The 11,896-nt window shown below is 43.3% G+C and overlaps 1 protein-coding gene across 2 annotated transcripts; it reads left to right on the top strand.

The window, feature by feature from the left end:
• Window positions 1-206: 206 nt before the first annotated feature.
• CEP41 (centrosomal protein 41) lies at window positions 207-11,381 on the top strand. 2 transcript variants are annotated; one of them, XM_056341586.1, is made up of 11 exons: window positions 207-301; window positions 766-829; window positions 1,921-1,968; window positions 6,061-6,122; window positions 7,226-7,295; window positions 7,770-7,911; window positions 8,882-9,033; window positions 9,355-9,422; window positions 10,199-10,313; window positions 10,510-10,725; window positions 11,184-11,381. In XM_056341586.1, the coding sequence occupies exons 1-11, from the start codon at window positions 269-271 to the stop codon at window positions 11,330-11,332; spliced, it is 1,119 nt and encodes a 372-aa protein (XP_056197561.1). In that variant the 5' UTR covers window positions 207-268; the 3' UTR covers window positions 11,333-11,381. The 2 variants fall into 2 exon arrangements, with proteins under 2 accessions (XP_056197561.1, XP_056197562.1); XM_056341587.1 differs by lacking the exons at window positions 207-301; window positions 766-829; window positions 1,921-1,968 and adding an exon at window positions 3,340-3,538.
• The last annotated feature ends 515 nt before the right edge of the window (window positions 11,382-11,896 follow it).

Genomic DNA, 11,896 nt, shown 5'->3' with positions numbered 1-11,896 from the left:
CCTGCCCCGCCCCCTCGCTTCCCGCGCGTCACGGCTCTCGCAGCCGCGGCGTCCCCCGTTGCCCGGCGACGACTGAGCCCTGTCAGCCGCTCAAGCTCTTACGCGGCGTCTGATTGGCCGCGGGCGCGATGAGCGACCAATCGGGGCGGGGGTAGTTGCGGGGTGGGACGCCAGAACCGTGAGGGTGGGTGAGCGGGCAGGCAGGCAGGCGGGAGGGAGAGAGAGAGAGAGAGAAGGAAGCGGTGCGGTGGGTGCCGGCTGCAAGAAGATGTCGAGCAGGAGGAGTGTCGGGGACCCGGAGGTGCGATGAGGGACCCTTCCTCTCGCCGTCACCCTGCCGCCGGGTCCGGGGCCCCTCCTCTCCTGAGAGGAGCAGCAGCCCTGGGTGGCTTATGGGGCGCGGGATCCCCAGCGGCAGGGGCGGCCCTGGGGGCTGTGGGGACCGATTCGGTGGGGTGCCCGGGGCGGGGCCTGGTGCAGCCTCCAGAGGCGTAGTTCGGGACGGGGGAAGGTTTCCTGGGGCCCTCAGAGCCGGGCGTGCTCCGGGCTTTGAGGTGGAGGTTTGTCAAGGGATTTAATATCCAGTTGAAGACTTAGATCTCTTTCCCTCCACCTGTGAGCAGAGGATGTCTGAGAGGGTGCCTGTGGTCTCACTCCTTTTTTTTCTCTCTTAGGGCTCTTCAAATTGACTTTTCTGGTAATGTTTAAAAAAAAACAATACATAGCTGTGTATTGACTTCCCATATCTTTTCCTTTTTAAACCAGTATTTAACCAGGCGCATCCCTCAGAATCCCCGATACCAACATATAAAAACCCGCCTTGATACTGGTAAGTGAAATTGTGGTAGGGTAAAAACACTGAATGTGGATGTCGGAGTGTATGAAAATATGCTGAATGTCTTAACTGCCTCTGTCCTGAGCTGTTTTACCCCAGGTAACTGTGCAGCTATGTCAGAACTCGCATTGCGGTTATGATGTGTCTCACCTTACGATGTCAGGCTCTGTTGTGATACTTCCCACAGAAATTACTGGAGTTTATGTATATGGGCTTTTCTTGTATAAACTCATATCTTGGCAAGCCTGTAAGTCAAGATAATTATTTGGGGGGGGGGTATCTTTGGGGACTTTTTTGTTGTTAAAGTGAATTTTATCCAGTAATGCTTGCCTATAGTATCAACACAAAAACACTGGGGAAGGGACAGCATGGCCACAGCTGTGCTTGAAGCAGAATGTCAGAGGCAGCATTTGAATATCAAAGCCCTGATTTTAGTTCCCTTAGATACAGCATTGTAACATACTGAGTTTTAGGTAGTAACTTTCTGAAGGCAGTGTTGATGATGACTTTGTTCTCCAAAGCATCATCAAAACAACTTGCGCTTCTGAGTAGAGAGGGCTTGGTGTGGAGCCTTGTAAACAGGAGGGGTGCTACAAGGCTGCTTTTTCTGGAATATCACCGTTCTGACTAGCAGAGTGTGGATGTTTCTGTACCCCTTACTGAAAATCCTGTAAGATAAACTCTGGATGCTTTCAGGGAACGGGAACAGCACTGTGGGTATGTGTAGAGGATTTGAGCTCCTGCTGGTCATGAACATTTGCAATGACTTCCTCTACTCAGGATGGAACCTTTAGGCTATGGACCACTGCCTGTTCCCAGAGGCAGCTGGGGTCCAGCAAGTCCTTTGACTGACTGTTCTTCAGCTCAGCCTTCCTTGCAAGAGAAAAGCACTAAGAGGAAAATCGCAGTATTTTTGATTTATGGCTGCCTTGTATTGTCATGTCAAAAGAGAGTCTACAGCAAACATTTGTTATCATAGTCTGATCTTTTCCTACAGAAAAAATAAAATTTAATTCTTAATAGTGCTGGAGAAAACCACTAATAAAAAAAATTGTAGCAAACTAATATTTTTGTTGTTCTTACAGGAAACAGTTTGACAAAATACACTGAGAAGTTGGAAGAGATCAAAAGAAGTGAGTATCTGGACAGGAGCAGAATGTGCTTGCAGTGGGTCAGGTCAGCTCATCAAGGAGCAGGGGTTAAATCCCAGGCCCTCTGTTTGCTTGGAAGGCTCCATTCCGATTCCCACAGCCGTTTACAGGAATGAACTGTAGAAACACGCAGCAGTAGGATACAAAGATGTTTTAACCTTCATTCTTTGGCCACTTTCCACTTTCTCCTGCACCTTGTTTCTCTGTCTCCCAGTGCTTTACAGACTTAAGAAACTAGGCAGGCGTGTCTAGGAGTCTTTCCAGATCCTTCTTTGTGCTGTTTTTGCTGTTGAATGGAAACCAGACAGAAAGTTCTCAGGACTAAGAAAACTAGGCTAGACTCATCTGGGAAGACTCAAACTGCACTTCTGAGACTTTGTTTCACTTTTAGGTAACAACTTGAGAGCTTTGTATATACCTTTGTAAAATTTTACTGTACTTAGATTTCTATCAGAATACTCCAAGATAGGAAAAAGACAAGCTCATTCATGTGTAACTCATTGATTTCAGCAGAACTAAATACTGATGTTTTGAAGACTTTGGCTTGTTCAGGCTAATGAAAGCCTAACTGACTTTTATTTCAGCCTGCTTTCCCACTGAAGATAGGCTTTTTAAAAAATTCTTACTAATAAAGCTGACGTTTTACTACTTTGTTTTCAGCTCCTGTCCAGATTGTTTTTGCACGGAGTGCCAAGAAAGCTATTAAACCCAAAAGCTGCATTTACTGATGTGAAAGAAAAAACATCCCCATTAATGAGGATTAATTAGGATTTTGAATGTTTAGGTTTAGTTCTTAGGCCCACTTACTGTGTTCCTCTAAGGTGGCAGTGTTCATATTATAAGGGAGATTGCTGATCTGTCACGTGAATATATTTGTGCTCAGCTTTGTGCAAAACGGGCCTTTGTTGCTGGTTTGTTTGTTGGGGTTTTTTTGAACACCACAGGTCTTTGGGGAAAATCAAAAGAGAAATGGCCTTTGCTTTCCAAAATCCTGTGTTGACCGACTAAGATTTCAGTGCTTAACACTGGATTGCCATCGCTTTTTATCTGTGCTGAAAATCTTGTTGAATGGGCCTAGTTGGTTTTCAATCTCTGCTGTGAATCTGATTTCATTTCATGTAGGAGTTCTTTTGTTTAATCATGGTTCTGGAGTCTAGTAGGAACTTTCTCATTATATTTAGCCTGAATAGACACCTTGTGTTCCCAGGCAATTTGGAAACTTCTCTCCCTTGATTTCTCATGGATAGATGACACCATTTGGACACAACTTTAAATACCCAGTACAAGCAACTCTCTGTCTTTTGTGTAATTTGAGAGAGTGGGACTTAATACTGCAAGCCTGCTTAAGAGAGTTGGAGCCATGATGATTTGTCCTTTGGAGAACTGACTTGAGGAGAGACACCAAGTCTCTTCCTTTTCTCTGGTGTTGCTTCACTCATTTCCGAAGCCCTGAGGAGCACATCCTTGAATATACAATAAATACAGCTTCAGACCAGTTTGCTGAAGCAAAAAATGTCAGAAAATTCAAATGGACCTTCCAGGGCAGCACCAGGTATGTCATGTTGCTTTTGTAGTCAGAAGCAGCAGTTCTTTCTGATAACTGCTGGGAGGCTCATGCAAGCATTCAGCTTGGTTTGCTCCAGGTCAGGCTTTGTACTAACAATGTTTTTGGTTTGGTTTTTTTTCTTGATAGAAATAATTTTGGGTGCTAAAGGCAAGATCTGGGTCATAAAGGCTTGTTCTGAAATAAAGAATCCTTGCTTGAGGTGGGTGGAAACCATCTAGCAGCTGCGTTGTATGAGCACTGTGACAACAGTTCTGCTTTGTCAGTGCTGATAGAGATACAACACTTCATAAGCTTTTCTGGTTTTATTTGTCCTTCTAAATTAAGTTTATTTCTTGCCCTTCATGTGACTGAAGGGCTCTTTTTATCCATGGCTGGGGAGTTGCAATCCTTTGGACATGGGCTACATGTGGGTTTTGTGTCAGGCAGGTGAAATAGGCTGTTAAAGGGAGGCTTTACCAACCTGAACTTGAGGCTCGAAACCAGATGGTTTTGCAAGAAACTTGAGGGTAATTTTGAAGTTAATTGGCATTTTGAAACTTAGTTTATGCACAGATCTTGTACTAAAGACCCATGGTTTGAAATGCATAATGCACATTGCAGTGCACAGGTACAGGGATGTTTTGGATGGGCTCCTTTTTTCTAAGACGAGTTGTTGAGTAGCAAGCAGGTATTTGCTTTGCAGCCTAATAAAATTGTATAGGGTAGAATGTTAAATTTGGGTATTCTTGCTCTGAATGCTGAAAATTAATTGGCCTACCTCTTCAGGAAGCATATTTAAGCGGGAAGGGGTAGGAATAAAAAACATCAGAGACTGAAACTCACAATTTCTCTTTTTCTCTCTCTCCTGCTACTGTAATGCACCCTTGGGCTGCGTACGGGCAGAATCTTGTCTGAACAGAATGTCTGCCAGGAAGCTCGTGATCACTGCTTGTATTGGGAAGAGATCTCAGCCTGGAGCGTTCGCGTGGCTCCTTCTCTAAACACATGTCAGTTTGAGAGTTTCCATAAGCTAACTTTGTGGTAATTTTTTGTGTGGTGGTTACAGGAATATGGGTTGGAGCCCTTCCCCCCCTTCTTCCCCATGTTCCCTTAATTAAGCTAATGGAGCACTGAATGGATTTAGAGTGTTTAACTGGCTGGATTTGCTAAAAGGTCCTGTACTCCATTGTTAGCCCTCTTAGTTGAACAGCTAGAGAGAGACCAGTTTGGAATATCTTCCAGTAGTTGCTAAAATTGTTAGAAAAATGCAAAGGATTTTTCTTTATTTAAAAATAAAAATCTGGGGTTTCAGAGGTGGAGCCTAGTAAGAGAGGAGGAGGGAAATAAAGGAGGAGCAATTTTATTTTTTGAAAGAGCTTAGATTGATTAGAGTGTGGCTTTGAGAGCTGCATGCAGAATTTGGTTACAGCTGCAATGCCTGACATGGAATTTTGTTCATCTTCTTTGCCTTTTCTTGCTGGTGCGGGATTGATTTTATTTTAATTTTTTTTCCCCTTCCCCTTCTCTGCTATCTTCTTTCTAGCTGTAAATTTCCCAAAGGACAAGGCTTCCATTACTTTCCGTGGGAGCCTATTTCATATCAAGATGTTCCTACTGATACGCGTCCTAGCTTCTCTCTCCTCCTACATACAGCCTTTTGTTTCACACTAGAAGGCTTCTCTCTTCCTTGTGTTTACGCATCTTTAGTATCTGTACGCGATCAGACTTCCATCCTTGTCATCACTTACTTAGTGCTGTTAATCTCTGCTCTGGTTGTTTGCCAGTTGTTCCAACAGACCGCTCAGTTTTCTTGCTACCGAAGTTTTGTCTTCAGGCTCAAGATTCACTTAGTCCGGTTTCTCTGCAGCAATTACGTGTGCTTCAAGCTGGTGTCCACACTGATCTGCTGTTCGGTTTTCTGCCCTAAACAACTTCTGTCAGTTATCCATTCCTTTAGATAATCCATATTGGCAAACTGTAGGAATCAGAATTAAATTGTCAGATAAAGGAAGATAACGTGGAACGTTTTAATCAGTAAGATTAAATGCACATGTTTAGCTTAGTATTTGAAAAGACAGTCTGAGATACAGTGCCCCTATGCTCTGATTCTGTCGTAACTTATAAAAAAACTCAGGTAAATGAAATGTTTTGGTTTAAGAGGCTTTGTGACTATAGTGGGCTTCAAAGAACAGCAGGCAAGGTGATAAATTCATGAAACTGCTTCCTTCCCTCAGCAGGAACAGAAAACACAAAGTAATATGCATTTGAGTCTAAAAGCAACTACATCTGCCTTCTCCATTTTAATCATATCTGGACAGGATCTCTCTTTATAACTGGTATTACTTTTCACAGAGTCTTCAGGTTTATTGCTCTGATCCTTCAGCACAAGCTTAGTGCCCAGAAATCCTGCCTTGTTGGAGAAGAGAGTCTTATGAGAATAGCCGGGACAAAGCCCCATTACCTGGTATTTGCAAAAGCTGGGAATTAACTGAAAACTTACATTGTCCTTTTCTGTTTTGTTTTTGAAGATTACAGATACAGAAAGGATGAGCTGTTTAAAAGACTGAAAGTGACTACTTTTGCCCAGTTGGTATGTATAGTTCCCTCTGTGGCCTCTGAAAGTTATCAGCTTTTAGGAACAGCATTTTGCTTTCTCTAAAACTTGCTATGCAGTTACTTACATAGCCTTAGTGTGTAATTCTTCTGTGTTGGCTTCTTTCTGCCCTCACGGATTTCTCTTAATAAAAACAAACCATTCAAGCCAATTGTTTTCGGAGTAGTCAGTTTTTCTGGTTGCAAACTGAAGTGTGTAGGGAACAAATTTCAAAGAGAGGGTCACTATGGTTTTTGTCTGTTAACTTACGAGGCTCTTCAAGGCTCTTACAAAAAGGAAGGGCCAGGTAAAGTGGCATTCAAATCTCATTGAGCTTTGTGTCAAGTAGTCACAGCCTGAAGCCCTCTCTCATAGCAGGTTTAACTGCAGAAGATGGGAAGGTTGTGACTTTAAGGCTTTCTACATATTTTTTTTATTAAAAGTAATTAATCAAAATATTAAAAATTGGAAAGTTTGATCAATAAATAAAGATCTCTGTGGTGCTTACATACTGGTTTAAGAAAACTTCTAATAACTAGAAAAAGACAAGCTTGTCTTCTAAGGAGAGAAGGAAAGGGAAGGTTAAACTTGCAGTTACTGAGGGAGTGGGTTTCTGCAGACTCCTGTCTTCATTTCCTCCAGACTGTTAAGACCAGTCCTGTGACAGTCATGGTCTGATAAACCAGTTTAGTATGTGAGTATCTCAGGTCTGCTCTCACAGACCAATTAACCCTATGTGATTTTTGCCAGTGTAGTGTGTGCTCTGAAATGTTTCAGTGACTGAACTTCATAAAAGTCAGAAAACATTCTGGTATTTGATGTTGCCAGCTTGGCACATCTGGCTTTTCTTTATTCCACGGCTGAGTGTTCTCTTGGTTTGGTTTGGGTTTTTATGCTACAATTTCCATTTAACGAAAGGACACACTTGCAGTACAGGCATCATATACGCATCTATATGTGACCTTGAATTCCAATAGAAGTTGCATTGAGTTAAGTGTTTTGGCTTGAGGATTGTTTTTCCTTAAGCTGATTCCCCCCATCTTTCAATGACGTTGGTGTGTGTGTATCAAGGTATCGTTGCTCGCTTTTGTTTCCCGTAGGTCATCCAGGTTGCCTCTCTATCTGATGAAACCTTAGAAGTGACAAATGAGGAGATCCACAAGCTGGAAGGTAACAATATTTATTGTAAGCACAAAGAGCAAGAGCTGTAGATCACTGTCATGTGGTGAGCTGTGTCCTGACAGACATAGCTGACTATTCAGCAAGTCTTTTAATTGGGATGAAAACATAACTTAACCTGTGGCCTGCAACCATTCCACTTTGGGAACAGAAACGCTCCTAAAACAAGAAGACTTGCAAATAAGAAAGGCCTTGTGCTGCCAAGTTTATTGTGGTAACTCAGTAGGTATCATGCATCCAGAATGAAGTTTTTACTGAATTATTAAAATGAAATTTTGAGCCCTTAAAAGTCATATGGCTCCTCATTATTTTTAATATGAGGCCCTCAGTAAGTCAGCCTTGTAAGAGGATGAGGATAAGGCTATCTTTGAGGCACGTGTTCTTCTAAGAATAGAAACGGGGCTTAAAATGTGCGTGTTTATTTCCTGCAGCATTTTAACTCTTTGTACCCTGTTCTCTCCCCAGATGGTAATTCTCCTGCACCAGATGCAGATGCTGAAGTTACAGCAGGGACAAATGGGAAAGGAAGCCCCGATGGGACACCTAGTCCAGTCCTGTTCATCAACAACACAGGAGCTGGGGAATCCTATCGGTCCACGTTGCAGAGGTGCCTAATAATAATACAGTCTTCTTCCTGTATTAGCAGATATTTTTATCGAGCTAGTTATTTTAAATTGCTGCAAAGTGATTTTATACTGTATTTCTCATTAAAGCCTGATTTTGCAGGTCCAAGATGTAAGTGAGAGAGAGGGTTGCCAGATTTTCCTGTCTGAATGAGTTTGGTTTGAGGCTGTAAACCAACACTGTTGCCACCTGATCATTGTCTAAATGGCTGCCAAGGAAATATGTTTATGGGCTTTGATCCGGGTCTCTGGGTTCAAGAATGCATGTTATAAACTGCTCTGGTACTCGGTAATGTACCTTCCCGATGATCTTAGCAGATTGTCCTGTGATCGAGAATAAGGGTCCAATTTCCAAACCCACTCAAGGTCAGAGATACCAGGAAGACACTGTAAGAGGAAACTTTTGTTTTGGTCTTTCCTTGCTGTACCTGTGCAAATGCTAACAGAAGAGTTGAGACACTAGCCTGACCACTGTATCAAAGCCATCAGTTTAGTGACTGCCAAGAGTATCTGGAGGTTTCTGTTCATGTCCTGTGTCCAATCTAGTGATGAAATGGGAAATCTCTGCATAGCATTTCTTGTAGATGACTGACACTTATTTAGTGTGTCTGACTTGCTGAGATCTCAACGTTGGCAGCTACTTAGAATTATTCTCCCTCACCTCAAAGTCATTTACAACATAAAATATCTGGAATTGACTGATCCAGAAGAGTATGGTTCATATAGCAAGGTTGTACTCTGTTTATTTTTTTATATTGATAAAAATAAAATCAGTTCTTATGATGTACTGGAAAGCCTGAAAGATAATATCTCCATTTTTATGTGGTGTCTGGCTGTACTGGAACATAAATGGGCTGTTGGAATGGTTGATGGAAAAGTGCTCTGACCTGGTGAAGAGGTATGGGAGTGTTGAGAGTGAGAGCTTGCACCATAACCTCCTCTTTCCTCTTGCAGTGTGATAAGTGGTGTTGGTGAAATGGATATAGAAAAGGACACTCCAAAGAAAGTGGACACTCAGGATAAAGACATGCCTTATCCCGACTGCCCCTTTCTGCTTTTGGACGTGCGAGACCGAGATGCATACAACCAATGTCACATCATTGGAGGTGAGGAGACTAGAATCCCACAGCAGTCTAGTGTCAGCTGGGATCATGTATTCAGTTCTGCGTCATATTCTGGCTGGCTTCATTTTTTCCCCCAAGGTGGGACATTGTTGGGAGCAGAACACTCTTGGCACTCACGCAGTACATGCATCATTCCTGAAAGGGATGAGGGGACTGAGCTGATGTTAATCCCTTATTTAGTGGGGGTTTGAGTCTGTTGAACTGTAACAAGTCTGTGTCAGTTGTATTCCAGGTTGTGATGGTTGGTGTTTCGGCCACTGTATGACTTTTTTTCTCTCTTTTCCTCCCCCCCCTGCCCCGCAGCTTATTCCTACCCTATTGCAACGCTCTCTAGAACCATGAATCCATATACAAATAGTATTCTGGAATATGTATCCTTTATATATGAAGTGCTAGCATAAAAAAACACAAGTAGGGGGATGTTAGTGAAGGCTTCCAAAACCAATTGGAGCTATAGCAGTTGCTGTGACTGGGACCAACAAAATCTAGGGATTTCTAGGAGGGTGGAAGGGTGGATCCTTTACACTAGCAGTGATTACCTGATGCAGCTCTGCTGCCACCATCAGATGCTGGATTCTAGTTCCTCAAGGTTGTAACACCTCCTGACTCCAGTGGGAGCTGCCTGAATTTGGCATTTGGGATTTTGGCTGGAAGGCAAAGCCATACTTGGACACTTGTCCCTTGCTGTTGCTGGAGTGCCCAGCTTCTTGAGGGATACATTCATCAAATCCTTTGGCTTCATCTCAGCACCTTGATAAGGATTGACTTTTCTCTGGAGGACAGAAAGAGGATTATTAGCTAGGATTAGGCTGATAAATTCCCAGGCTGTTAGCTTGTAAGGGCTGCAGGGGAGAGGAGCTTGTAAGTAAAGGTGCTTCTTGCCTGTTACTGTTCAAAACAGGGGTGGACTGCACTCCAGTGGGGATTAGACTGTGTCCTTCCAGTTCCGGCAAGCCTCAGCTACTGAGAAATCAGTTTTAAATCACAGGTGCAGGGAAAGCATTCCTGCCCGATACTTGCAAATCAAGTAGGGAATTTCTCAGTCTCCAGTCCATTTATTTGTCTCTTTTTTTTTTTTTTTCTTTCTAAAAGGTATTAATGGTCACCTTAAGTTTACAAATTAATCCTTAGCTCTTCTACCTATCAGAAAAATGCACGTGGAAAAATTATTATTTTGTATGACAATGATGAGAGGTTAGCCAGCCAGGCTGCAACAACCATGTGTGAGAGGGGCTTTGAGAACTTATTCATGTTATCTGGAGGTAAGTGGGGATGGGCAGGACTCCCTGAAATCTCAGGTGTGTGGGGGTCAAGAGCAGAGAGCAAGGGTTGCATGAGCTGGAGATTGGGAAGAGCTGGATGTTCAGCCATTGTCAAGTGCTTTACTTGGGATCAGTGATTTTACCAGTCACATCTTAGCTGGTGGTCACTGGTAACATCTGATCTGTATTTCTGCAGGCCTGAAGGTCCTTGCACAGAAGATCCCAGAAGGACTGATCACTGGCTCGCTTCCTGTGTCCTGCCAGGTGGCAGCTCCCACTGCATCTGCCCGAAAAAAGACCTCTCCCAAAGTGCCACCTGCACTTGCTGAGAATAAATGGAGATTTTCTGCAGATGATCTACAAAAGATAAAGTACTACCTAGAAGAGGAGCACGTTCCTTCAGACACTGCCAGTAAGACCCCAGGACAAATGCTGCAGCTGCTTTCTGTAGCTCTTGAGCCAGCTCTGCAACAGTTCTCTGCTTTGCTATATTCTTTCCATGAGACTGATAGGAGAAGGAGACATTTTTTCTAAACTGAATGAGAAGGTCCACCAAAACCTGTGCTATGCCAGTCCCAGAGGACTTAAATCTTGCATAGCTACATGATGGCAAAATCCTGGGCCTGCTGACTGTGGCATATAGGCCACTACATTTAAATGTCTTTAGGTTTTACTGGTGATGAGTAGGTGCTTCAATTTTTTAGGCCTGCATGGCCAGATAGAAACCGCCCAGAACCTGGCACTGAATTATTCATGGGTCTGTATGTTTACAGTGAGCGCTGGAGAGCCACAGAGGGGCAACAGATCTTTTGTGTATCCTTGTGCTCAGTCACGCACACAGCTTCTGATATTTGGGTTTTTTTTCCACAGGCCGTCTTAACCATGGTTCTTCAGGCCGTGATTCCAAGGTGACAACCATGAGGAGCAGTCCCAGTGTCCCCAGCACTGCTGGCAATGTGGGATCCCTCACTGCCCGCTCACTTAGCAGGAGCAGCCTTCAGAACAGGCCATGGAAATAAGTGACGATATCTTCTTCCACTGAATAAATGGATGTCTAGGTTCTGGGAACCTTGAGCAGTGCAGCCCATTTGTCATTTTAGGAATTGGCAGAGAAAAGCAGCAGTGGTATATATGTGGCAGCTTGGGTAAGGCTGGGGGAGCTGGAATGGTTGACGTTTCATAGAAGCGGGAATGGTATTGCTTTGGCAAGGCTGAGCATTAGGTGCAGTGTCAGGACACAGTTGATATAACTGATTTTTATAGGGGAGGGAGGAAACTGGTAGTAAAGCCTGTGACCAGTAGAAATGGTTCTGCAAAGCTTGTAGTGCAGATTAATTTATCTGTGTCTGTAATGTACTCCTGTGCTGTGCCTGGAACTGCAGACTGCAAACAGGAGAATGCATGTGGATGTAAATGGGCCAGAAATCATCTGTGAGCAAAAACTTTGGTGTTTTGTAGCAGAGACACAGACCCTCAGCAACTCGCCAAAATGTTGGAGAGAGGATTCTGTAATGGTTGTTTTTTTGTTTTTTAAATTATGTTAATGAACAGAAGTATTTGTTAGAAAGATGTTTTTGGAAATA

Source organism: Falco biarmicus, chromosome 5 (assembly GCF_023638135.1).
Source record: "Falco biarmicus isolate bFalBia1 chromosome 5, bFalBia1.pri, whole genome shotgun sequence".
NCBI lineage: Eukaryota > Metazoa > Chordata > Aves > Falconiformes > Falconidae > Falco > Falco biarmicus.
Note: the sequence above shows the minus strand (reverse complement) of the source record. Positions and strands in the feature narration are given on the sequence as shown.

What these genes read in the sequence shown, in the direction of transcription:
- CEP41 (XM_056341586.1), top strand. Translation starts at nt 269, where the DNA reads ATGTCGAGCAGGAGGAGTGTCGGGGACCCGGAG. An exon ending in AAAAACCCGCCTTGATACTG is followed by an intron (nt 830 to 1,920) that starts GTAAGTGAAATT and finishes TTGTTCTTACAG; the next exon opens with GAAACAGTTTGACAAAATAC. An exon ending in GTTGGAAGAGATCAAAAGAA is followed by an intron (nt 1,969 to 6,060) that starts GTGAGTATCTGG and finishes TTGTTTTTGAAG; the next exon opens with ATTACAGATACAGAAAGGAT.